The following is a 27,255-nucleotide window of genomic DNA, read 5'->3' on the forward strand; positions in this document are numbered from 1 at the left end:
AAGGTTCAATAAAATAAAATACATTTGTAGTGCAAGTTATATTAATGAATCATGAGTATTTTAAGATGAATGAATAATTTTCCTCAAAAATGAACACAATTAACTCAACAGAAGAGGCCAGGTAGGGTAAAATAGGCTCTTAATACTTGGGAATTTAATCAGTTACACATCAGATCAGTCTCACAGAGTAAGGTTTAAACTGGTTTTGTGTAAATTCAAATTAAGTCAGTAATTCCCAATATGAGTCCATACTTGTCATTCTGCACATCCCTTGACACTTGTTTTTCAAGTTGTCTGGCTGGGACACATTCCACACATATTTGTCATAAAAATGCAAAACACTGGAAACAGGTCTAGTGTTGTTACCATAGAGAATGATAGAGGCCTCTACTGGCCAAAAGGCCATATTAGCATGGGCAACACCATTTAGAGCTTCCACCATTTTAATGTAGTCAACTGGGCTGGACTTCCAACTTCATTGGTGATCCCTCCTGGTGACCCTGTTGGAGTCATGTCCAATCAGGTCATCAGGAGGGATCACCCAATTGTGAAGAAGAAAATGTACTACTTCAAAATGGAGATAGCCTCAATGCCCATGCTGTCACAGACTCTATAATTGCACAGATACAAAGATGAGTTATCTCTATGGTTGTGACCTTCCATCCATTACACAGTGTCTCAAACACCTCGAAGCCGCAAACAGTTGATGATGTCAAGAACTATACATGCGTAATAAAACAGAGCTAGAATAGTTATTACTAAACATTACTACAATTACAATAAAGCTCAGAAGACTGGAGTGCTGCATCATGTCACAGCACTATAGGAAGCAGAACAGTCCTTTTTCATAAAACATATAGACTATTGGCTGAAAATGTCACTTTATGAACAAACTTTGTAATGCTTGGGATGGATAACACTTTAGTTCTTCAAATCCACTCAAAATCCATTCCTTTAGTTTGAGTGTTTGGTTGTATTGAAGCTGTGGGTCTCTTGAAGGCCACAGGGAATGCTGAAATGATGTAACCTCCATTTTCCAAGTGGTTTAGTTACAGATCTTCTCTGTCATTGCCCTCTGAGGGTAGAGAAGAGAGAGTAAAGTTGGGGGATTAACATGATATTGACAAATAATTGCATTATATGCCTACCTTGCTGCAAAAACAAGACATAGGAATGGTTATTACAAAGCTTTCTCCATTGAACAGGGCTACGATTAAAGGGCCATCTGGGAAAACAAAAACAAAGCGGTCACTCGTCCCTGTTTTAGTAAGACATATTCTTCAAGAATAACTGTCTATCATTAAGTCCAAAAATGGATGTACCAATCCCAGATCGCCCTGTTCATTTGAGGTGACAAACAGAACTACATGCCTATGCTGACATGCTATATGATGATGCTAAAATCATTTCCCAAAAGATAGGCTAAAGCCATAATCTGAGGAGAACTCATTCGGCTGTTTCCACTCACAAAACAGATGACTTATAGTCAACCAAAATCAGAAAAACTAAATGCTCAATCCATCACACTGTCTTATGTTAACAAGGTTGATTTCCCCTCATATTGCATTGTTGACATAATGTCTCATTGTTATTTATAAGTAGAATCTGTACTTCATAATGATGATAACAGAAGACTTTCATTGTATACCTCAGAGCTCCAACCTTCAACGGTTCAGATATAATGAATCGCTGCACTAAAGAAAACAACTTGAAAGTGACATCATTCTTACGTATGGCTGACTAGACTGCAATTTCACTTATAATGGTTATATAAACCAAACCAGACTAACACTTTTCTTTTATGATTCAAATTTGGGAAACAAGTAGTGCATCACTAATTCCAATGACTGTGGCAAAGGGAACAATTAAAGACAAGCATCTCTTGTATAATTATCTTATACTAAACTGTGATTTAGTCATTATGTTCTATGCCCAGAGAGTGATTCTGTATAAATCGCCCAGGTTGTGGTTTGAGCAGACACGCTTGTGGTGTAAAATAACGGTGACAATCCACTGCTTCTGTTTTATGACAGTAAAGCTCCTCCTTCATTGAACTACAGCAAAATTAGACCATCTAAGTCTGAAGGACTGCACTACAGTATGTGAAGGATATTCCCTCATAAATGAATATCCAGACACCCCCTGCACTACACTGCATTCGGAAAGTATTCAGACACCTTCCCTTTTTCCACATTTGGTTATGTTACAGTCTCATTCTAAAATTGATTAAATCTTGTTTTCTCATCAATCTATACACATAGCCCCATAATGACAAAGTGAAAACAGCTTTTTAGAAATGTTTGCATATGTATTAAAAAAGAAAAGAAAAACTGAAATACCTTTTTTACATAAGTCTCCTGACCCCTCCTGTCTCAGCCTCCAGTATTTATGCTGCAGTAGTTAATGTATCGGGGGGGCTAGGGTCAGTTTGTTATATCTGGAATACTTCTCCTGTCTTATCCGGTGTCCTGTGTGAATTTAAGTATGCTCTCTCTAATTATTTCTCTCTCTCGGAGGACCTGAGCCCTAGGACCATACCTCAGGACTGACTACCTGGCATGATGACTCCTTGCTGTCCCCAGTCCACCTGGCCGTGCTGCTGCTCCAGTATCAACTGTTCTTCCTGCGGCTATGGAATCCTGACCTGTTCACCGGACGTACTACCTGTCCCAGACCTGCTGTTTTCAACTCTCTAGAGACAGCAGGAGCGGTAGAGATCCTTTTAAAGATTGGCTATGAAAATCCAACTGACATTTACTCCTGAGGTGCTGACTTGCTGCACCCTCGACAACTACTGTGATTATTATTATTATTTGACCATGCTGGTCATTTATGAACATTTGAACATCTTGGCCATGTTCTGTTATAATCTCCACCCGGTACAGCCAGAAGAGGACTGGCCACCCCTCATAGCCTGGTTCCTCTCTAGGTTTTGGCCTTTTTAGGGAGTTTTTCCTAGCCACCGTGCTTCTACACCTGCATTGCTTGCTGTTTGGGGTTTTAGGCTGGGTTTCTGTACAGCACTTTGAGATATCAGCTGATGTACGAAGGGCTATATAAATACATTTGATTTGATTTGATAAGACCATTTGCTATAAGACACCAAATTGAGCTCAGGTGCATCCTGTTTCCATTGATAATCCTTGAGATGTTTCTGCAACTTGATTGGAGTCCTATTCTATAGATTGGACATGCTTTGGAAAGGCACACACCTGTCTATATAATGTCCCACATTTGACAGTTCTTGTTATTTCTGCAGCATTGAAGGTCCCCAAGAACACAGTGGCCTCCATCATTCTTAAATGGAAGAAGTTTGGAACCACCAAGACTCTTCCTAGAGCTGGCCACCCATCCAAACTGAGAAATCAGGGGAGAAGGGCCTTGGACAGGGAGGTGACCAAGAACCGGATGGTCACTCTGTCAGAGCTCCAGAGATCCTCCGTGGGGATGGGAGAACCTTCCAGAAGGACTACCACATCTGCAGCACTCCACCAATCAGGTTTTTATGGTAGAGTGGCCAGACGGAATCCACTCCTCAGTAAAAGGCACATGACAGCCCGCTTGGAGTTTGCCTAGAGGCACCTAGAGGACCCTCAGACCATGAGAAACAAGATTCTCTGGTCTGATGAAACCAAGATTGGACTCTTTCCCATGAATGCCAAGTGTCATGTCTGGAAGAAACCTGGCACCATCCCTCCAATGAAACATGGTGGTGGCAGCATCATGCTGTGGGGATGTTTTTCAGCGGAAGGGACTGGAAGACTAGTCAGGATCGAGGGAAAGATGAACGTTGCAATGTATGAAAACCTGCTCCAGAGCACCCAGGACCTCAGAATGGGGCGAAGGTTCACCTTCCAACAGGACAACAACACTAAGCACACAGCCAAGACAACGCAGGAGTGGCTGCAGGACAAGTCTCTGAATGTCCTTGAGGGCCCTAGTCAGAGCCCGGACTTGAACCCGATCGAACATCTCTGGAGAGACCTGAAAATAGTTGTCCAGTGACACTCCCCAACCAACCTGACAGAGCTTGAGAGGATCTGCAGAGAAGAATGGCAGAAACTCCTCAAATACAGGTGTACCAAGCTTTTAACGTCATACCCAAGAAGATTTGAGGCTGTAATCGCTGCCAAAGGTGTTTCAACAAAGTACTGAGTATATGAATACTTATGTAAATGTAATATTTCAGTGTTTTATTTTTATACATTTGCAAACATTTCTACAACCTGTTTTATGCTTTGACATTATGGGGTACTTTGTGTAGATTGATGAGGGGGGAAAAATGTGATCCATTTTAGAATGAGGCGCAACGTAACAAAAAGGGGTCTGAATACTGTCCGAATGCCCTGTATATATGTACTGTACATATATTAATAAAAACCTCCCATCCAAGTGTAACAGAGTTAATATTGTGCCGTAAGCTCACCCCTAAGGTTGCAAAAATTCAGGTAACTTTCACCAAATTTGATGGTTTTCCAGAAATCCTGGATGGAGGAATCTTCCAACCAGGATTTGAGAAATAAACTGGGAATTTGGGGAAAGTTACGGAAATGTGCAACCCTACTCACCACCACACCTCCTCTCTCACCAGGGGCTCCAGTTCTGAGTGTTCGATGAGGCTGAACTCAGAGATGAAGTAGTAGTAGTGTTTGTAACAGGTATTGATGTGAGCCTCGGCGCCCATGCTACAGATGCTGTCAAAGTGGTGGATGTAGACATGCACAAAGACCCGGAAAAGACGACTCAGAATCTTCTTACACACCTGCTGGAAGTTCTTAGGGAAAGGAACACCTACAACAAGAAGGATAGAACAGTCGATGAGGAGGAACACTGTACAGTTAGTTACCTTATAATTAAGCATTGTGTCTTTGCAACCACATTAAATGCCTTTTAGAGACCATCCCTGGATGCAGTAATGAAAATCAGTTTGTAATTTTCAAAATATTCCATAATTATGTTCCATTATTTTTTTGATAATTGCTTTTTTTTAAACTAGCATTAAAACACAAATCACATGAGTTTCCATTGAAGATCATTTAAACCCACACGCTGGACATCATTACATCAGGTATTCCCAAACTAGGGTACGCGCAATGCCGTCAGGGGTGCGTCAAACAAAAATGGCATTCACATTATTTGTTAAACAATAGTAATTCTTCACATTTTCAAATCCTGGATGTAGGAATCTTCCAACCAGGATTTGAGGGAAAAAAACTGGGAATTTGGGGAATGTTACGGAAATGTGCAACCCTTTGGGGCTATACATTTGGGTGAGTTTTTTCCCCTCACCTGAGTAGCCTCATTTCATCTAGTGTTCAGCAAAAATAACTACACAATATCAAATACAGGTAGCCTAGTTAAATAATTAATATCCAATCACATTAACCATCACTCTCTTGCGGGAATTCCACTAACGGTCCGTATGTAGCCAAACGTACAGTAGATGCTGCTCATCCCGTTTGCTCAAAAATGGATTAAAAAAAATAAGGCCCATAGAGACACATACAGTACCAGCTCTACTGGTAGTACCGCTACTACCAGTGTTGGATCCTGTATTTTATATTATATCCATTACCATATATATGATTGAATATTATCTGCTGTTGCCTTGTGTGGATGTATGTATGTGTTATGCAACCTAGCTGATTTGAAACATTGTTAAAAGTATCAGGGCCATGGGACTTTCTCATGATGGAAAAATACAGAGTAGCATGAAGACTAACTGTTCAAATGAGTTGGGCGGGGGGAACATTCAGAGCGGGGTGTTGCGAGAACAAGCGGTCTTTTGTTAGATAACAGGAGCCAGGTGCGAGATAACGGTATGGAGCATGAGAGCCCGGATGTTCTTCATAAGCAAGTTACATCAACAGATGCGCCAGGAGCAGGGACCCATCTTTCAGTTTATAACTAAAGCCATTGACCCAAGCCCTTCCCAGATGTTTCCCCTTTTAGGGGATGGGGAACCCGAGTATGAAGAGGGGGATCCAATTGCTTTTATTGATTAAGCTTCTCCATTGTATGTCGTGCCTCTTCTGAGATGGGAAGAGGGGGCATTGCGGCCTTTGTGGGCCATTCCGTATAGACTTACCTAGTTTAGGCTGTTTTCCTTTTTGGGTTATGTTTTTGTTTGGAGTAATGTATCTGGACTATATCACATCTCTTAGGAGATGTGAAGAGAGGGAATCACAAAACTTTTCCTTCTGGGAAAAGTTTTCTTTTTGTGTCTGGATCTAGTTAGGTTGTGTCACGTCTCTGGGGAAACGTGAAGAGAGGGATTTGTAAGGAAGTGCTATTTCTTATGCAAATGACCAGCTTACTGCTATTACATTGCTATAACTGAGACAACGTATTTTCACAGTGAAACATGTTAGGTCCCATACAGGATAGCTTCCACACCCACACACACACAGCACACACACATACACACACTAACTGCCGAGGACACACAGATAAGACATACACCCACACATTGGGAGGAAGAGACACAGCCTTGACTTGCAGACACAAGCACACACACACAATCTCCTTCCTAGCCGAACATTGTGTGACTGAGAACAGCCCGACGAGACCCGGAGGAACGACGGACGGCTCAACAGGGCCAATCCAAGAAGACAACACCTCAACTGGGGCCAACCAGAAGACCAGGACTTCCAGACTCAACCTACTTTCTGTACTGTACATAACATGCTTGCACTCTGTTATCAGGGCTTCTTTCTGCTGGTTCCTTGTGAGCCAAATGAATGAGCCCGTATACGTTGTACCAGATATCTTTACTCTGAATAAACTGTCGCTTGTCATACAATTTACCACCTTGTCTGAATCGATCCTTGACCGACTCGCCCTATCTACATATCCCATTATCAACACCAGCAGTACTCTAGCAGTACTACACCTGCACCTGTCAATGACACAAGTTAATCTGTTTCCATGAGCACATCCAATGCTAGCATCAGTAATTCTATATTTGTTGTTAGCCCAGCTAGCTGACAGTTGTTGTAGCCGAAGAGCTACTGCCCCCTTACCCAGGAAAGCACCGAACAACAAACAGGGACGTTGGACCATCGAAGAGGCGCAAATATGATGAGAACTACATTGATTTGGGGTTCACATATATTGGGAGTAGTGACTTTCCTCAGCCACAGTGGATTATATGCGCAAAAGTACTATCTCACAACTCGATGAAACCTTCACTCTTCCGCAGACATTTAGAAGCAAAACATGCCCATTTGAAAAATAAGCCACGGGAGTTTGAGCGAGAATTAAGATGACTTGAGTAGTAAGACATGTATAAAATCAACAGATGCAATTATCTATTTTACAGTATACAGAAGTGTGCTGGTTATCAAGGGGCAAAGTATTGACACGTTTTTTTATTTTTATTGAGAGACGAGCTTAAAGTTCTTCACTGACCATCATTTTCACTTGTGTGAAAAACTTGTCAGACGTCTGGCCTATCTGAGTGATGTTTTTCTGGCATGAATGATCTGAATCTAGGATTACAGGGACACTCCACAACTATATTCAATGTGTGGGACAAAATTGAGGATATGATTAAGAAGTTGGAGCTCTTCTCTGTCTGCATTAACAAGGACAACACACAGCTCTTCTCTGTCTGCATTAACAAGGACAACACACAGATCTTTCCATCATTGTATGATTTTTTGTGTGCAAATGAACGAGGTTAAGGACAATGTCAAATGTGATATAGCAATGCACCTGAGTGAGTTGGGTGCGCAATTACACAGTTACTTTCCCGAAATGGATAACACAAACAACTGGATTCGTTATCCCTTTCATGCCCTACTTCCAGTCCATTACTGATATCTGAACAAGAGAGCCTCATCGAAATAGCAACAAGCGGTTCTGTGAAAATGGAATTTAATCAGAAGCCACTGCCAGATTTCTCAATTGGGCTGCGCTCAGAGTATCCTGTCTTGATTTAATGATTTAAGACTGAGACTCTCCCCAATACAACCCAACACTGCAGAGTTATGTGTATCTTTCAAGCACACCTTTCTCATTAACCTGTGGTGAGTTATTCACAATTTCCGATGAACAATAAGATTTTATATGTAAGATGGCTAAATAAAGAACAAAATGATTGATTATTATAATATTATTATTTGTGCCCTGGTTCTATAAGAGTCATTTCCCACGAGCTGGGTTGTGACAAAATCTCACACTCACTCTTATGTTCAATAAATATATCGTATCATATAGTGTGTGTGTTGCAGGCTGACTCTGGTGCTAGAGGGGGTACGCAGCGGGAGGTTGAATGTTTGAAGGGGAACCACTGCATTAGATAATCTCCCTCCCTAAACAGAGGTTGATGACAACCCTTTAACAATGAACAATAGACTCAGAGTCCCTCATTCAATTTCTTCTAAATGCCACCCTCATTGTATAATTAACCTATCCTTGAACCTTTCTAGATACATTAAAAGGTATTGTCAGAGAAGGTGGGGTATTTTTATTTTTATTTTACCTTTTATTTTACCTTTTATTTAACTAGGCAAGTCAGTTAAGAACAAATTCTTATTTTCAATGACGGCCTAACTGCCTGTTCAGTGGCAGAACGACAGATTTGTACCTTGTCAGCTCGGGGATTTGAACTTGCAACCTTCCGGTTACTAGTCCAACGCTCTAACCACTAGGCTACCCTGCCACCCCAATGATTGATTACTTAGGGTATGATGCAACATCACAGAAGCATTCACTATCATTAGATCAACATCAAAGAGATTTCGTTTTAATTACTGCTGTAAAATGTTCTGTACATTGACTTTCTATAGGACCATTGCAGCCAAGAATGTCTCCTGAACATCAATATACATTTGCACCCTGAAGCACCCTTATATAGCTAGGAGCTTCCATGGTCACACACCCCATAGATTCAACTCTAACTTCAAAGACAGTCCCCCTACAGAGGAGTCCCTCAGGGTTTAGTATGAGGTCCTCACACACCTACTCTTGTGGGGAAGATGTCCTCATTGTTGATGTTGGTCTCAATCCAGTCCATCAGTAGGTTCATGTATATCAAGGCAGGTAGCTTGGTGGGCTTCTTGTAGTCATCTCCGTCCTGCCACCTGTACTCGTAGCGCAGGCCCCCGGACATGATGGGGCAGGTGCGCTCGGTGCAGAACTCGCTAACCGTGCCGTAGATTAGGTTGATGCGGTTGAAGAAGTCCACCACATGCACAGCGATCCAGTCATTGATGTTCTCTCCTTCAGGAAGCTGGACCACTTTCCTCAGGTCCAGGCCGGACTTCAGAGAGGCCTGGGCCTTCTTGTATAGTTCAAAGCGCTGGGTCCCAGGCTCGAAGCGCTTCCGAGGCCTGAACGTTTTGTCTTTGCTGAAGACTTGTCCGAGACAGAGCGCCATTGTCTTAATGGTGGACTAATGGACAGTGTGTGTGTTGGGTGTGGGGGGTTCCTGAGAGGTAATTGGACAGGTTTCACGAACATAAGTTTGTTCAGGTTTAGGTGTTCTCTGAGGAGTTCTGAGGGCAGTGACCTCTACATTGGGGGCGGTTGGGAATGCAGGGACATTTCTCTGAAAAAATAGAGAAAACAACAAGAAAGGTCATGAGAAGTTAGAATGGCTTCTACCCCCATGATATCATACCTGCAAACAAAGTACCACAATACTATCATGCCTGCAAATTAGGCAACATGATAGAAATCAGCAAACTAAATCAGCAAAGTATAAACAGTATTGTCAGCTTGTTTACAAAGGAAATAGCTTGAAGGACTTGATAAGCAAAGCTGTGATTGTTGTGATTGTTGTGATTGTGAAACTGCTCTGAATATAAAATATGACCCCAAATATGAGGACAAACCAACAGTGGAGTGAGTGTACAAGAATCCATTTGTGGCATTCATTTCTGGTGGCTGCTATGTAAAATGAATTGTAGGTTACAATACCGACAACCATCTGGCCCTTGAAATAGGTCCTTGTATGTATGCATGTATTTGAAGTCGAAAGTTTATATACACTTACGTTGGAGTCATCAACACTTGTTTTTCAACCACTCCACACATTTCTTGATAACAAACTATAGTTTTGACAAGTCGATTAGGACATCTATTTTGTGCATGACACAAGTCATTTTTTCAACAATTGTTTACAGACAGATTATTTCACTTATAATTCACTGTATCACAATTCCAGTGGGTCATTAGTGTACATACACTAAAACACAGCAACTCTGCCTTTCTGAATTATAGAAGGAGTTCAGTGCATGGCAGTGGTGAGTTAGTTTCCATGACAGAGTTTCATGTGGAGAGCTCTGAAAAGTCAAGCCATATTTACAACTCTCAAGAAGTCATACAGATATTGTTTCAAAAGGCATACTGAATATAATACAAACAGTGTGATGTTCTAGAATAGTTTTGAATCTGCTGTTGCTCCTTTCAACCATTCTAAATGACAATGTCTGGTGGTGATGTGACTATATCCGCATTTATGTCCCACGTCCCGTTTCACACAGCAACTCTCAACACTTCCTGGGTTTGTTATGGTGCAGCTTGTGTGGTTAAACTGAGCACCAGTTTCTGTTCTTACAGTATATACACAAATATTAGGGACATACAAGTAGACTGCCCAGGTAAATCCAGGTGAACGGTATAATGCCTTATTGATGTCACCTGTTAAATCCACTTCAATCCGTGTAGATGAAGGGGAGGATGGGTTAAAGAAGGATTTTTAAGCCTTGAGAAAATTGAAACATGGATTGTGTATGTGCGCCATTCAGAGGGTGAATGGGAAAGACAAAAGATTTAAGTGCCTTTGAACAGGGTATGGTAATAGGTGACAGGTGCACCGGTTTCAGTGTGTCAAGAACTGTAACGCTGCTGGGTTTTTCCACACTCAACAGTTTCCCATGTGTATCAAGAATAATCCACCATCCAAAGGACATCCAGACAACTTGACACAAATGTGGGAACTAGGAAGCATTTGCATCAACATGGGCCAGCATCCCTGTGGATCACTTTTGACACCTTGTAGTCCATGCCCCGGCTAATTGAGGGTGTTCTGAGGGCAAAGGGGGATGCAGCTCAATATTATGAAGGTGTTCCTAATGTTTTGTACACTCAGTGTAAGTCAATCATATTTGTGTGCTCTGAGCCAGAACTGTACAGAGTAATTCAGAATGAGACAAAGTAGAACTGTTGAACTCCACCTGGTTTAGTGTAATTTTCCTGTAGTTTTGCTCTCAGACTGTAGCAGAAACTTGACAAAGAGCTTCAGCTCTCACTACTCAGAACAGTAGGCCTAAAGTATGACTGTCATTCTCCTTCTGGACAGCTTCCTCCACATCTGTATGGTGTTTGTTACACAGTATGTGTGGTGTGAACAGGATCCTCCTCTTTCTCAGTACTTCATTTCTATTATCTCTAGTGGATCAGGCATTGGGTATTCACTTGGAGAATGACCATATGACAGAAGGAGCTGGTCCACAACTGGATAGGTAACTGATTTTATGATGGCCACTACACTCCCTTAGTTTTGGTATCTAAGTCTAAATCCATAGCAGTTCCACAAATGTGAATACCAGTCATGGGCAGTAAACCAGTGTCCTTTCTTTTTGATTATGACCTCACTGCTTCTCAGTGTCTTCATGCCTCTCCAGTTACAGACTGGTGCATGTCTGATCATGTATGTGGGACGGTGGACCAGGTCCGCTAGGCACCCTGATCACTTTACTGATTTTCCATGGAATTTCCTTCTGAGACTGGAGAATAACAATAGATCTTTCAAGGTCCTTCAAAAATACAGTATGTGGGAGAGAGAAAACAGTAGCTAATGCACAGGAACAAATTCAGTAAGATCTAGTCATATGGAACAAAGAGAAAGAGCGTGAGATAAAAAGGGAAGTTTCCCCACAGTACCTGGCCGGGGTCCGTGTGGATGGCTTGGAATGATGTGGGGAGTCTTTGGAAGGCCAAGGATAGTTCCGTGGTCAGCCCCCTTTACTTTAATTCCCTCCGGACAACGATCCAGGCAGATCTGTCCCTCTCCGGATCCTATGGAGACTCTCTCCTTCCCAGCCACCAACAGACCTTGAGGCTCCAACTTCACTCAGCAACCAGTTACACAGCAGCGCAGACAAAAAAAGCTGAAAAAAGTTGTTTGGCTTCTCTTCCTGTGAGTGATGTCACATCCTGACTTTGTCTGCTAGGCCCCTGCTGTATCTGTGTATGTGTGTGTGTGTATGTGTGAATGGAAGACCTACAAATCAACAGAGGAGGTTCCTGTACGATAGGGGCGGGAAGAAGCAACCCTGGCCCCCTCTTCCACTCCTCTCAAACCGCTCAGCTCTGCATCCAGGACAAGATTCATCCCAATAAACCTCAACCTGCTATCATTTCTATTTCATTGTCATGATGTAACCAAATCCATCAATTTTGACTTGCAGAAATGTATTGTCTGGTGCAACATACACAATCAAGCGTCACAAATCTACAAAAAAAATAGACTCGAGCCACTGAGACCTGGACCGTTCTCCATGCTCCTCTAACGAGTGTTAATATTGCCTTGTGTATTTCACCTAAATCCTTTCATATCCATGGATTGTGAGTGTATCGATTGCTCTGTGGTATATTGCTCTGGCCTGCAGTACCTTCAAGTCAGACGCAGGAGTTCCCTCTCAGTATGTTTTGGTTCTACTGAGGAGAGGTATGTGTAAATGCATATGTTATAAATGTTTCGAAGTAGTAAATCGTCATATAATTGTGAAATAATGTATTCCAATAGTGTTGTGTTGCAAGCCAACCATTTCTGATTAAATATTCTGCTGAAAGAGTTTACGAAGTGGTGCAATTTTAGGCTAGCTAGTTAACTCACATGCTAGCAGGCTGTCTGTAATGTAACTTCCCTCGTGCAGGTACTTGCGTGCATTACTTTTCATCACGTTAGGTGTGCAGTATTGAGAAGCTCACCATCCAGTGCATTGCATGTATTCCATCCAATCCAGATAAGTAAAAGATAACTACTGTCCAGACTAGACCTGTTCGTTACAAATACAGCAGACTACAACGCAGAAAAGTAGCCAGACCGGCTACACTCCCATCCGGCAGGCGGGACCGGTGCTCAGACCAACAGACTCCTAAACAGCTTCTATCCCCTGGCCATAAGACTGTTAATTGGCTAACAACTACAGATATGCCCATCCACAGGTCTCTACGGGGTATGGTAGTAGGTGCCAGGCGCACGGTTTGTGTCAAGAACTGTCACACACATTTCCGTGTGTATGAAGAATGTTCCACCACCTAAAGCCAACTTGACACAACTGTGTACATTTATATTCATGCACGATCGGATACGAAAATAAGTGTGTATATATATATGTGTATTTATTTATTTTCTTCATTTGTGTGTATTGTCAGGTATTTCCGCATTGTTGGAGATAGAAACAAGCATTTCGCTGCACCTGCGATAACGTCCGCGGAACGTGTACAGCCTATTGAATAAAAATACTAAATAAAATAGTGTTGAACATTGTTAATCAAAGTGTATTTTTCTAAATCATGAGTTCTGTATCTCACAGCTGCATTGAAGAGATGTTTCGGGAATTACAGGTGAAAGGCCCCCTGCAGTGATCCACAACATCCACAGGATGTCATCAGCTACATATCTTGCTTCCAAGGGCTCAGAAATGAGAGAAGTCCCTCTTGAAATCCAGAGTTTAAACAGAAGTCCCACATAAAATAATAATTGGCAATAATCAATGATGAAATTCATGTTCGATTTATACAAAATGTGTGCAATGCCAAGCTTGAACTGTAAGTGATCAGGATCACTAGGATAAAGCTAAATTGCACCCCTTTACAGTAGGCTATGGTGTCAACTGTCAAAAGATGTCAATAGCGTAATTGCAGCCATTATTACACAGCTTTCAGACGGGAGCCAGTACTGTAGGCCTAAAGCAGTGTAATAAATGGCACATTGGGTGGCCTATAGGTGATGGGTTAGTTTAGGCGATCATTAAAACAGGTTTTTGAGTGTATGTTTAAAAATATATATATGTATATATATTTTTCTCAGTTTGGGCAGACAATCAATGTCCTGATCAGTTTCAGCGTGCACATTGGTACGGGTCTAAACTGGTTCGACTGAAAAAAGACTCCACCTTTTCCTTTAACCGCCCACCCTTTCCTGTTTCATCAAAACGTTAAAAAAGGAGTGCGGTACAATCGTTCTACGATGGGTGCGTTCAGTTTGATTAAACGTTCGCTACATTGCCTAACGCCTTCTGCTGAACGGAACGTTCTTCAGAGTTCTTGGAACAGACTGAGATACGTTTGGTGGGTGTGGCGGGGTGTGGCTTGAAGAAATGAGTGACATTTATAGCGAATGCCATGCTGACAGGGTTCCCCAACCCATTTTTAAAACTTTGTTTCCGTTTAATTGAACATTGCATTACCTTTTTTCGTACTGAACTTAGCCCTGAAGGACGACACACCACACCACTTGTTTTAACGGTTCTCTCTTTTAACTTCTCACGCTCTCCACCACTTTGTTCCAGGTGGGTAAAACTTTTATTTCACTAATTATAGCATACTTGCTGTTCTGTATAAAATTCATTTGGGAATTAAACTTATTTTTCTAGTTTAACTATTGTAAAACAGGTAACCTATTTGGCTGAAGGCAATCTACATTATATGCTAATTGTTGGCTATGACAATGTCACTAGTCGGCTATTATATTACCATGCATATGATTAGTCATGGTAGGGGATTTGAAAACCACTTAACTTGATCAGCTTTGTCAGTGAATTTACACATTTTATTTTTGTAACTGCGTCATATGGCTATGCAGACCCTATTTCCTACAACTTTGACAGTTTTGTTGTGAACATTATTGCGCACCCCATTGGCCACAAAGTGTTTGAATCAACGTTTCAACGTAATGTGTGGACGTATTGTGACGTGGAATCTACGTGGGAAATACATAGGATTTGAGTAAAATTTCAGCCACAGGATTACGTCATCATGGTAACCAAATTTCAACAGAGATAAATCTTGTATAATATATGTTGAGTTTTACCCTTAAAACAATGTCAGACCTTTGACTCCATATCCACTTATCAGATGGTAAAAATATATAAGCAGGGCAGCACTTCCTACTGGAAAATGTATTTAACTACAGCTACCCTTTGGTCTCCCAGCCAGGGTTTTAACCAAGCCCAGCCCTACTTAGCTATGCTATTTGTCACTGCCTATGAATAACAATGGCTATAGTGAGAATTAATGACTGATTTCTGAGATATCTCCACTTAAAACCTAAATAGGTTCACTGCTGATATTGAAGTCATTCCAAAGGTTGGGTTTAACAGTGCAAATTAAATGTGACAATACTATTGGGCATTTGCGAATTCAACAACCGCTATCGTTTCAATTCAACCCAAATAGACAATACAATAGGCCTAGGGTTTCAAGCTCATTTAAAAAAAATAGTGATATTGAATTGTGTTTGGTTATCAACTCAACCAAGTGTGGAGAATCTGCAGTCTGAACTGAACACATTGCCTCTGTAAGTGCCATGAGCTTCCGTTGCAAAGCATTCCACTTTCCCATGAAGGCTCCTCTCACTTTCCATTGCTCTCTTTTTGTCAAAGGATACTATCACTGTCACAATACACACTGATGCCAGCTATCAGCTTATCAACATTAATGATTATTCTGTGTAGTCAACTCTTCCATGGTAGTGTGGATAAATGATTTGTTCCATTGTTAATGGAAACGTCCATGTATGTTGATTACGGAGGATTGTTATCTCTCTCACCTCACAAGGCTATTTCTTTGACATGTAAATGTTTCGGGCCATTGGGGCAACGGTTTGAAACTATAGCCAAATATTTTAATGGCGTGTGAGAAACTGCTTCAAGGTGACTGGCCCTGTTTGTTTTCTGATGCTAATGTAAATATTAGGATCTTAATGGAGCGGTGTCACTGTTTACACACAGTATGCATCATGTTTCTATCGTCCGATGAGTGTCAACGGCTGCTGCCTAAAGGGATAAGCTTGTCTCGAGGCGAATTGCGCAAAGCAATTGCATCAGATGTGTAAGAACATTTTCAGCCGGATTCCCGGACACCGATTAAGCCCCAAAATAAAATATAGGCTTTTTAGTTCAGGACTGGGGTTAATCTCTGTCTGTGAAACCTACAGTATACCTACAGTCTACAGTCTTTGGGTCATCATATTATGCTCTTGCTCATTGCTTGATTGTCCATCAAGCAAAAGACTGGTGTCTGAAAGGTTGCCGGATCGAATCCCAGAGCTGACAAGGTAAAAATATGTTCTGCCCCTGAGCAAGGCAGTGGATGTAAATTTAAGGCAGCTCCCCGCACCTCTCTGACTCAGAGGGTTTGGGTTAAATGCGGAATACACATTTCAGTTGAATGCATTCAGTTGTACAACTAACTAGGTATCTCCTTTACCTTTCCTTTTCCCATGTAATTTTCCCCTCAGCCATCTAGTCATGTTTTAATGTATTTAACTAGGCAAGTCAGTTTAGAACCAATTCTTATTTATAATGACAGCCTACCCCAGCCAAACCCAGACAACGCTGGGCCAATTGTGCGCTATGGGACTCCCAATCACGGCCGGTTGTGATACAGCCTGGAATTGAACCAGGCTCTATAGTGACGCCTCTAGCGCTGAGATGCAGTGCCTTAGACCGCTGCTCCCTTAGACTACTGCACCACTCAGGAGCAGCGGTCTAATACAGAGAGGACAATGGCTTAACTTGTTCCTCTTAAGAGTTGGCCAATTGCTCTACTCTCCCATCAGATTAAGGCATTTGCTTGTGTCCTTAAGAGGAGCCTCGTGATAGCTAAAATGAAATCACTTACTTTGCCTCCGCACATTGAGTTGATAGAAGGCACTGAAGAATACTTTTTGCGAACCAACTTTCTCTTTCACGTACACTGTACTATGTGGAATGTTTAGTCACCTCAGACAGCCAAGAAATCTGCACCTGGATCGAACATCAACATCATTTCCCCGAGCAACTCATTCTAGGTTTACCATAAGTGTTCAATGGATTTATTAATTGATTTGATATGTGGTGCTTATTAGTGTTTGGAAGTTATTTTCACAAGAGGCAATGCATTCCTCACAGACATTGTGGATGCTGTCATTCCATACATTGCGTAATCTACACAGTCTTGTATAATCCTACGCTGTCTGTGAGACCTGCTCTACACTAAAAGCTCAAGACGCACCAGTAGGATTGTCAAACGTTTGCCTCCCAACAGCACTTAGCACCTCTGAACAGTGTCGGCAGTCAACCTCTTTTGTGTTCACAGAGCAAAGACCTTGGAAGCAGTCAGCCACTCAGCCTTGTTAAAATACTCCAAACCAGAAGGTGGCAGTAGCGTTGTTTGGCATTGCACGTCCGTGTGTGTTGCATATGGTCTTGATTCCAAGCTAGCTGCGCTAATGTTGCTATTTTGTAGAAAGCCCTTGTTGATACTATTTTTTTAGTTATTTTTATTTCACATTGAATTCACAATAGTTGACACCTCAACCAAATGTAAATCAACATGTTGATGTTGAACTGACATCTGTGCCCAGAGTGAAGTTCCTTTTTTCAAGTGCGGAGATAAGTAAAAATTAAAATAAAAAAACGTTCTATTTATCAGAAGGGAAGTGGTGACCTTGTGTGACCACCCATACAGAACTTAAAAGAGGAAGGTATTTTTGAAGTGTGTGTCAACCCTACACACAGTCCCACTTTGATACCAAAAGGTATAATCATGACATTTGTAAGGAATGATTGACATGTTTTAGTGTTGTGATGAGGGAGAAATACCTGCAAATATTTATCCTGACCAGTGACTCAAACCCTCTACCCCTCCTCCCTGTTCCCACCTTTAGAGGGTAGTAAACATCCTCGAGGCAGGTTTCATATGCATCTGATTGTTTGGAACAGTTATAATTCTGTAATGAGCACTTTTTCAAATGTCATCTGAAGCAGGTAATGTTATCTATCCTATGTTGAAACCAGTTCTGATAAGATATACTTCAATAATAATTGTGGAAGGGTGTTTTTGGAATGATGCTGTTGGAGTAATAATCAGTACTACCTCTTGGTTATTATCTTAAGGCAAATGCCAGGAATAGCCTAGTTTTAGGTAGGTGACCAAACTGACAGAGCTGTCACCAGGGGCTCTACTCCTACACAACCTTGGAAAACTACTGACTGACACTTCTCTCTGTAGAGCAAGTGTGTCATCCCTCTGGCTTGCTGAATGATTGTCCCCCCTCAAATATGTGATGTTTTCACAAAGGTTTTAGTATGACAAAGATTCATTCAATAATAATAAATAATATATGCCATTTAGCAGACACTTTTATCCAAAGCGACTTACAGTCATGTGTGCATACATTCTACGTATGGGTGGTCCCGGGGATCGAACCCACTACCCTGGCGTTACAAGCGCCATGCTCTACCAACTGAGCTACAGAAGGACCACAATAGATGGAGTAGTTAGATAAGGTAATGCAATGTTGAGTAAACATTTTGGTGGTTTACACATTTTGGTGGTTTTACACAGCGTCATTCCAGTGAAGGAGAGATGGAAATGTACTTTTTAAAAGTGAATATTTTATTTCAAGGTATGTTATTTTTAGTGCGGAGGTATGCATAGGGTTAAAGAGGGGTTGCTTATTTTTGTTTATGTACACAAATGTGCTTTTAAAAAGAGGGAGAAAGCGCTAAGGCAAGCTTCTGATCCATTGCACAATCCTAAAATAACAGAATATAACATTCATTTCAATGAGTGGTGACATTGAACTTGTTCCACTTTTCTAAACAACCTTGTGTATGGAATGAGTTCATACAGAACCATGCTGGGGGTGTTATTTAACCACATCCTGGATTCAACTTCCCTTTCCTCTCAAACAAAATTGTTGGTGCTGAAGTTAAGTTAAAATAAGCTGGTGACTCACAGTGGAGACACTGTGCTGGGACATGATTGGTTGTCCCTGGTCTGGAAACACCAATTTTTGGTATCAACATCATAGTAAGTAGATAATTCTGTCACTGTTATTAGTCAATACATGTAATTTACATAACTAGAGGGGAGTGATAGTGCAATAATAACCTTAACAGTATACTGGTATTTGTGATTTACAATATCCGTTACAAGGAGTTGAAAGACTAGAATGTTAAACCGTCATGGTGAAGCACCTCCCCCTCCACCATAGAAATTTTACAAATATGCCTAAATCAAACAAAATAAATGCCATGTGTGTATATATATATATATATATATACACACTGCTCAAACAGTAAAGGGAACACTACAATAACACATCCTAGATCTGAATGAATGAAATATTCTTATTAAATACTTTTTTCTTTACATAGTTGAATGTGCTGACAACAAAATTACACAAATTATCAATGGAAATCCAAATGTATCAACCCATGGAGGTCTGGATTTGGAGTCCCACTCAAAATTAAATGGAAAACCACACTACAGGCTGATCCAACTTTGATGTAATGTCCTTAAAACAAGTCAAAATGAGGCTCAGTAGTGTGTGTGGCCTCCACGTGCCTGTATGACCTCCCTACAACGCCTGGGCATGCTCCTGATGAGGTGGTGGATGGTCTCCTGAGGGATCTCCTCCCAGACCTGGACTAAAGCATCCGCCATCTCCTGGACATTCTGTGGTGCAACAGATTCCATGATTGGTGGATGGAGCGAGACATGATGTCCCAGATGTGCTCAATTGGATTCAGGTCTGGGGAACGGGCGGGCCAGTCCATAGCATCAATGCCTTCCTCTTGCAGGAACTGCTGACACACTCCAGCCACACGAGGTCTAGCATTGTCTTGCATTAGGAGGAACCCAGGGCCAACCGCACCAGAATATGGTCTCACAATGGGTCTGAGGATCTCATCTCGGTACCTAATGGCAGTCAGGCTACCTCTGGCGAGCACATGGAAGGCTGTGCGGCCCCCCCAAAGAAATTACACCCCACACCATGATTGATCCACCGCCAAACCGGTCATGCTGGAGGATGTTACAGGCAGCAGAACGTTCTCCACTGCGTCTCCAGACTGTCACGTCTGTCACATGTGCTCAGTGTGAACCTGCTTTCATCTGTGAAGAGCACAGGGCGCCAGTTGCGAATTTGCCAATCTTGGTGTTCTCTGGCAAATGCCAAATGTCCTGCACGGTGTTGGGCTGTAAGCACAACCCCCACCTGTGGATGTCGGGAACTCATACCATCCTCATGGAGTCTGTTTCTGACCATTTGAGCAGACACATGCACATTTGTGGCCTGCTGGAGGTCATTTTGCAGGGCTCTGGCAGTGCTCCTCCTGCTCCTCCTTGCACAAAGGCGGAGGTAGCGGTCCTGCTGCTGGGTTGCCCTCCTACGGCCTCCTCCACGTCTCCTGATGTACTGGCCTGTCTCCTGGTAGCGCCTCCATGCTCTGGACACTATGCTGACAGACACAGCAAACCTTGCCACAGCTCGCATTGATGTGCCATCCTGGATGAGCTGCACTACCTGAGCCACTTGTGTGGGTTGTAGACTCCGTCTCATGCTACCACTAGAGTGAAAGCACCGCCAGCATTCAAGTGACCAAAACATCAGCCAGGAAGCATAGGAACTGAGAAGTGGTCTGTGATCCCCACCTGCAGAACCACTCCTTTATTGGGGGTGTCTATAATTTCCACCTGTTGTCTATTCCATTTGCACAACAGCATGTGGCATTTGTCAATCAGTGTTGCTTCCTAAGTGGACAGTTTGATATCACAGAAGTGTGATTGACTTGGAGTTGCATTGTGTTGATTAAGTGTTCCCTTTATTTTTTTGAGCAGTGTATATACAGTGTGGCAAAAAAGTATTTAGTCAGCCACCAATTGTGCAAGTTCTCCACAAGCTTCCCACAATAAGTGAATTTTGGCCCATTCCTCCTGACAGAGTTGGTGTAACTGAGTCAGGTTTGTAGGCCTCCTTGCTCGCACATGCTTTTTCAGTTTTGAACCCACATTTTCTATATGATTGAGGTCAGGGCTTTGTGACTCCAATACCTTGACTTTGTTGTCCTTAAGCCATTTTGCCACAACTTTGGAAGTATGCTTGTGGTCATTGTCCATTTGGAAGACCCATTTGCGACCAAGCTTTAACTTCCTGACTGATGTCTTGAGATGTTGCTTCAATATACCCACATAATTTTCCTACCTCATGATGCCATCTATTTTGTGAAGTGCACCAGTCCCTCCTGCAGCCAAGCAACACCACAACATGATGCTGCCACCCCGGTTATTCACGGTTGGGATGGTGTTCTTCGGCTTGCACGCCTCCCCTTTTTCCTCCAAACATAACGATAGTCATTTTGGCCAAACTGTTCTATTTTTGTTTCATCAGACCTCCAAAAAGTAGAATTGTTGTCTACATGTGCAGTTGCAAACCGTAGTCTGGCTTTTTTATTGTTGTTTTGGAGCAGTGGCTTCTTCCTTACAGAGCAGCCTTTCAGGTTATGTCGATACTGCCGAGACTCATTTTACTGTGGTTCTAGATACTTTTGTACCTGTTTCCTCCAGCATCTTCACAAGGTCCTTTGCTGTTGTTCTGGGATTGCGTTGCACTTTTCGCACCAAAGTACGTTCATCTCTAGGAGGCAGAACGCGTCTCCTTCCTGAGCGGTATGACTGCTGCGTGGTCCCATGGTGTTTATACTCGCATACTATTGTTTGTACAGATGAACGTGGTATATTCAGGCGTTTGGAAATTGCTCCCAAGGATGAACCAGACTGGTGGTGGTCTACAATTTGGCTGATTTCTTTTGATTTTTCCCATGATGTCAAACAAAGAGGCACTGAGTTTGAAGTTAGGCCTTGAAATACATCCACAGGTACACCTCCAATTGACTCAGGCTAATTGACATCATTTATCAGAAGCTTCTAAATCCATGACATCATTTTCTGGAATTTTCAAAGCTGTTTAAAGGTAAAGTCAACTTAGTGTAATAACTTCTGACCCACTGTTATTGTGATACAGTGAAATAATCTGTCTCTAAACAATTGTTGGAAAAATGACTTGTGTCATGCACAAAGTAGATGTTCTAACCGTCTTGCCAAAACTATAGGTTATTTCTTCAATCCCAAACGAAAGATGGGTATCATATTAATAATACCAGAATTTCAGACGGTACCTTCCTTCTCCACTTGGAGTTGAGGCCTATAGTTTCTTCAACATAACAGAAGTCGTGGAACATGGACTTACTTTGACATTAGGCCATTAAGTGATCTTTAATTTGCCATCTGAGATTAAATGGTGTGCGACGTCGTAAATAGCTCAGCCATATTATTCAATTTCAGAACAGACTGCTTCTTTTGTGAAAAATCAGCATGTTGCCTTGGTAATTTTACTCTATATTCCATAGCCTGAAGCTCATTCCATTCAGGGAATGGGGAAGGCCTTGGTAGTGTTGCACCATAGTATAGCATACGGGTGGAAATATCAGGAGACATGTGCTTACTTGTTGTGTAACAATTAGAACACATACAGACACTTGACGCAACCTCACTCACACAAAACTGGGGCGTAGGCCTATTCACTAGAAACCAAACAAGTTTCAAGATTTTATTAGTCGTATGTAGGGGATACACATGGTATACACCGTCCAACGAAATGCTTATTTGCAGTTTCCTTCTTGACAATGCAATAATAAAAAATAAGAGTACGAACATAAAGTAAATGGTTCAGTAGAATTGAATAAACATTTGAGTATAAGTATAATACAGAAAGGCACAGTTTTTATAGTCGCAATATTTACATGTGTATTGGGGAACTGGGGATGTGGGGGCAGTGTAATAAGAGTCTGGGAGCAGCAGTTGTTTTGTGTGTGTGCAAAGGTGCAGAGAATCAGAGCAAGTTGTCAGTCCAGTTCAAGTGTTAATCATTCTGATGGCTTGAAGATACCAACAGGCTCAGACAGTTTCTATCAGACGTCATGTTCCGATACCATCTGTTTCCAGTAGATGTCCTGGATCGGTGGAAGCACGGTCCCAGTGATGTACTGGGCCGTCTTCACCCGCTGGAGGGCCTTCTGGTCGTGGACAGAGCAATTCCGTGGTGCAACCGGTCAGGATTCTCTCGACGGTGAAGTGGTAGTATTTGGAGAGTGCCCGGGGCGGCAATGCTGCTTTTCTTCAGCCGCCTTAGGAAGTAGAGGCGCTGTTGCACCCTCTTGACAAGAGTGGTGGTGTTGTTGGTCCATGACAAGTCCCTGATGATGTGGATGCCAAGGAACTTCTGCTGACTCTCTACTGCAGTTCTGTTGATGTGGCTTGTGGTTCCCTCCTCTGCTTCCTGAAGTCAACAATCAACTCCTATGTTTTGCTGATTTTGAGGTAGTGGTTGTCATGCCAGTTCACTTACCTCCCATTGGTTGACTTGTTGTTGTTTATCACGTCTACAACCGGGATGTCGTCAGCAAACTTGATGATGGAATTGGTGTCGTGCAAAGCCAGTCGTGGGTGAACAGGGAGTACAGCAGAGGACTGAGGACTCACCCCTGGGGCGGCCCTGTGTTAAGAGTCAGTGTGGAGGAGATGTTGCCAATCCTCACAGCATGAGGTCTGCCCATCAAGAAGTCCAGGATCTAGTTGCAGAGGGTGGTGTCCAGACCCAGGGCTCTGAGCTTGGTGTCGAGCTTGGAGCAACCAATAGTATTGAATTCTGAACTGTAGTCAATGAACAGCATTCTCACATAGGTGTTCCTCTTGTCCAGATGTGTTAGGGCCATGTGAATAGTGATGGGAATGGCATTTTCCATGGATCTGTTGGAGCGGTAGGCATATTGGAGTGGGTCCAGTGTGCTGGCCTTGATGTGGGCCATGACCAGCCTCTCAAAGCATTTCATGATGACCGGGGTTAGTACAACGGGGCGATAGTCATTTGTGCATGTCATCTTTTTTTTTTCTAGGGCACTGGGATGATGGTGGTCTCCTTTTAAAGCAGGTTAAGACAACAGACTGGGGACTCAAACAAACGGAACAAATCGGGAAAGGACATACTTGAATTTATTCAATATAAACTCTTGTATTGTTGCAAAACGTATTCCGTTTTGAGTAAACGATTTCCGTTGCAAAATGTTTAGGATTTATGATTACACCCCAGGCCAGCAGGGAACAGAGGTGAGTTAGTGCTGCAGTTTATGCTGACAGACTTACAGCATTGTGGTATGAGAGGCCAATCGGGTGTTTCAATCAAGTAGAGCTGCACATTTTGGGGAACTTTCAGAGGTGGAAACTTTCCATGGGAATATATGGGAAATATGCTAATTAATATTAATAATAAATGTGGATGTTTTTTTGAATTGGATATATTTACCATATCATATGGATACAAACAAACCATTTGACCTTTCTATAAGAAGACATGATTGCAAATGATTAAATCCTTACAATAGAAAAAAAAAACATTTAGTTACAAATTTTACTTTAATTAAAGGAGATAACTCTTCACATGGGATGACTTCACTGAACAACAAAAGAAAGGATCACATCTCCCAAAAACGTTTTCAACATACGTCTGTAAAATGATAAGTCTAGAAACTAAAGCTTTGGTTGTCATCCTCTCAGGCTTCCATTTCTTCTCCCTGGACCTCCTCAATGTCCAGCTCTTGAACATCAGACTCTGAGGCCTCATCTTCACTGTCACTTTCCAACCTTGTTGGGGGTGGCTCGTTGTCAGGCTCAAAAAGCTTCAAATTTGCCCGGCTGGCCACCAATTGTTCAACCCTTGTATTGCTCAGTCTGTTGAGTGCTTGGGTGTGTGTGTTCCCAAACAAGGACCAGTTGCGCTCTGAGGCAGCTGATGTTGGTGGGATTTGGAGGATGATGGAGGCAACAGGGGAAAGAGCCGCAGACCCACAAAGTCCCTTCCACCAGGTAGCTGATGAGATATGTTGGCATCACTGCCATATTGCATGTCCATCCCAAAGCCCTTGCTTGGAAGTGTACTTTGCCAGACTGCCAAGAACCTTGCCCTCATCCAGGCCAAAGTGGCGAGACACGGTAATTATGACACCATAGGCCTTGTTGATCTCTGCACCAGACAGGATATTCTTGCCAGCATACGTGGCATCCAACATGCACGCTGCGGCATGTATGAGCTTCAGTCAGAAGTCTTTTTGATGTATTTCAGAAGTGCAGTTTCCTCTGCTTGGAGCAACAGTGAAGTGGACAGGGCAGTACGAATTTATTCTCTTACATCTGTAAGCAGAGTCTGAACATCAGACAGGATGGCATTGTCTCCCTCAATCCGTGTAATGGCTACTGCTATAGGTTTCAGGAGTTTCAGGCTGCTTACCACTCTCCCAAAATACATCACCAGGTGGATCCTCTTGATGGGGCTGTCCTTACCTCTTGATGGGGCTGTCCACCATATTGATTTTTACTATTTTAAAATGGCCTTTAGTTTAAAACCAACTTTACCTCTGTCTTTTTAATACTGTGGATAAAATGGGGTATGCCAGGTGTAATCTCTGCCTGAAAGAGATCAATTATGCTAACAAAGGGTATCATGCTCTGCTGGCACATTGTAGAACAGATGTCCACAGGCAGAAAGTATAAATGTTATTTTTGCACACATGTAGCCTTGTGCACTTGATCGATATCTATAATAGAGCAAAAATAGAATGCCTGTTTGTTTCATTGTATTTCTAGTTTGTTTCATTGTATTTCAAACCAGGGTCTGTAGTGATACCTCTAGCACTGAGATGCAGTGCCTTAGACCGCTGTGCCACTTGGGAGCCCAAATAAGATGAGAAGATTCATATAATAGCCATTTCTGAGACTCACTTAGATAATTAATTTTATGATATAGCAATAAAAGGATATAACATCTATAGAAGAGACAGGAATGCTTATGGGGAGTTATTACTGTGTATATATATTCAGAGCCATATCTCTGTAATGCTTACAGAATATGTTATGTCAAGTGTTGATGAGGTGTTGTAATTGGTTAAACACGTTTTTCCAACAGTATGCTAAGAGCTGGCAGCAAGCTGATAGGCCTGCTGTTAGAACCAGAAAAGGCCACTTTACCACTCTTGGGTAGCGGAATTACTTTGGCTTCCCTCCAGGCCTGTGGACAAAGACTTTCCTCTAGGCTCAGATTAAAGATATGACAGATAGGAGTGGCTATAGTCAGCTTCCATCCTCAGTAGCTTTCCATCTACGTTGTCAATGCCAGGAGGTTTGTCATTATTGATTGATAACAAAAAAAAAATCCTAAGTGGGCAAACCTAGGCAGAAAATGCCAACAATGAACAGTGAGCCATCGTACTCATGTATACAAAAACAAATAATGAAAGAAAAGCATTGTACATTTACATTTTGTAAAGTTAGTGCGGAAGAGGTGGAAAAATTGTTATTGATCAATAATGACAAACCTCCTGGCATTGACAACTGAGGTAGCTGACTCTATAGCCATTCCTATCTGAGCATAGAGGAAAGTATTTGTCCTCAGGGCTGGAGGGAAGCCAAAGTCATTCCGCTACCCAAGAGTGGTAAAGCGGCCTTTACTGGTTCTAACAGCAGACCTGCCAGTTCTTGGTATACTGTTGCCATTTTCTTTTGACCAATTACAATGCTATTTCTCTGTAAACAAAGGAACAACAGACTTTTAGCATGCTTAGAGAGAAGGGCAATCACATGTACTGCACTGACACACATGACTGATGATTGGTTAAAATATATTGATAATAAGAAGATTGTGGGAGCTGTACTGTTATATTTCAGTGCAGCCTTTGATATTATTGACCATAACCTGTTGTTGAGAACTTGTGACTTTTCAACCTCTGCCATATCGTGGAATCAAATCAAACTTTGTCACATGCACCGAATACAACCGGTGTAGACCTTACCATGAAATACTTACTTACAAGCCCTTAACCAGCAATGCAATTCAAGAAAGAGTTAAGAAAATATTTACCAAACTAACAAAAGTAATACAATAAAGTATCAAGGCTATATTCATAGGGTACTGAGCCAATGTGCGGGGGTACAGGTTAGTCAAGGTAATTTGTATATGTAGGTAGGGTTAAAATGACTATGCATAGATAGAGCAGCAGTGTAAAAAAATGACCCCCCTTTTGGTCCTAGACTTGGCACTCTGGTACTGCTTGCTGTGCGGTAGCAGAGAGAATGTTCTATCTAATAGAACTCAGAGGGTTTTCTTTAATGGAAGCTTCTCTAATGTCAAACATGTAAAGT

At 42.1% G+C, this 27,255-nt stretch overlaps 2 protein-coding genes across 5 annotated transcripts in view; one reads left to right on the top strand and one right to left on the bottom strand.

Moving 5' to 3' along the window:
- Window positions 1-134: 134 nt before the first annotated feature.
- Window positions 135-13,092, bottom strand: mob3c (MOB kinase activator 3C). Of its 4 annotated transcripts, none has more exons than XM_035799126.2 (5): window positions 12,943-13,092; window positions 11,893-12,076; window positions 8,965-9,553; window positions 4,589-4,791; window positions 135-1,075 (listed from the first exon to the last, which is right to left on the bottom strand). In XM_035799126.2, the coding sequence occupies exons 3-5, from the start codon at window positions 9,380-9,382 to the stop codon at window positions 1,046-1,048; spliced, it is 651 nt and encodes a 216-aa protein (XP_035655019.1). In that variant the 5' UTR covers window positions 9,383-9,553; window positions 11,893-12,076; window positions 12,943-13,092; the 3' UTR covers window positions 135-1,045. The 4 variants fall into 4 exon arrangements, with proteins under 4 accessions (XP_035655019.1, XP_035655018.1, XP_035655020.1 ...); XM_035799125.2 differs by having other exon boundaries at window positions 11,893-12,119; window positions 12,943-12,961; XM_035799127.2 differs by lacking the exon at window positions 12,943-13,092 and having other exon boundaries at window positions 4,569-4,791; window positions 11,893-12,798.
- Window positions 13,093-14,360: 1,268 nt separating this feature from the next.
- elovl1b (ELOVL fatty acid elongase 1b) overlaps window positions 14,361-27,255 on the top strand; it is a 28,735-nt gene continuing 15,840 nt past the window's right edge. The window contains exon 1 of the mRNA XM_035799131.2: window positions 14,361-14,528. The gene's annotated coding sequence lies outside the window, so the exon portion shown is untranslated. The remainder of the gene's footprint in view (window positions 14,529-27,255) is intronic.

Source organism: Oncorhynchus keta, chromosome 22, assembly GCF_023373465.1.
Source record: "Oncorhynchus keta strain PuntledgeMale-10-30-2019 chromosome 22, Oket_V2, whole genome shotgun sequence".
Lineage (NCBI taxonomy): Eukaryota > Metazoa > Chordata > Actinopteri > Salmoniformes > Salmonidae > Oncorhynchus > Oncorhynchus keta.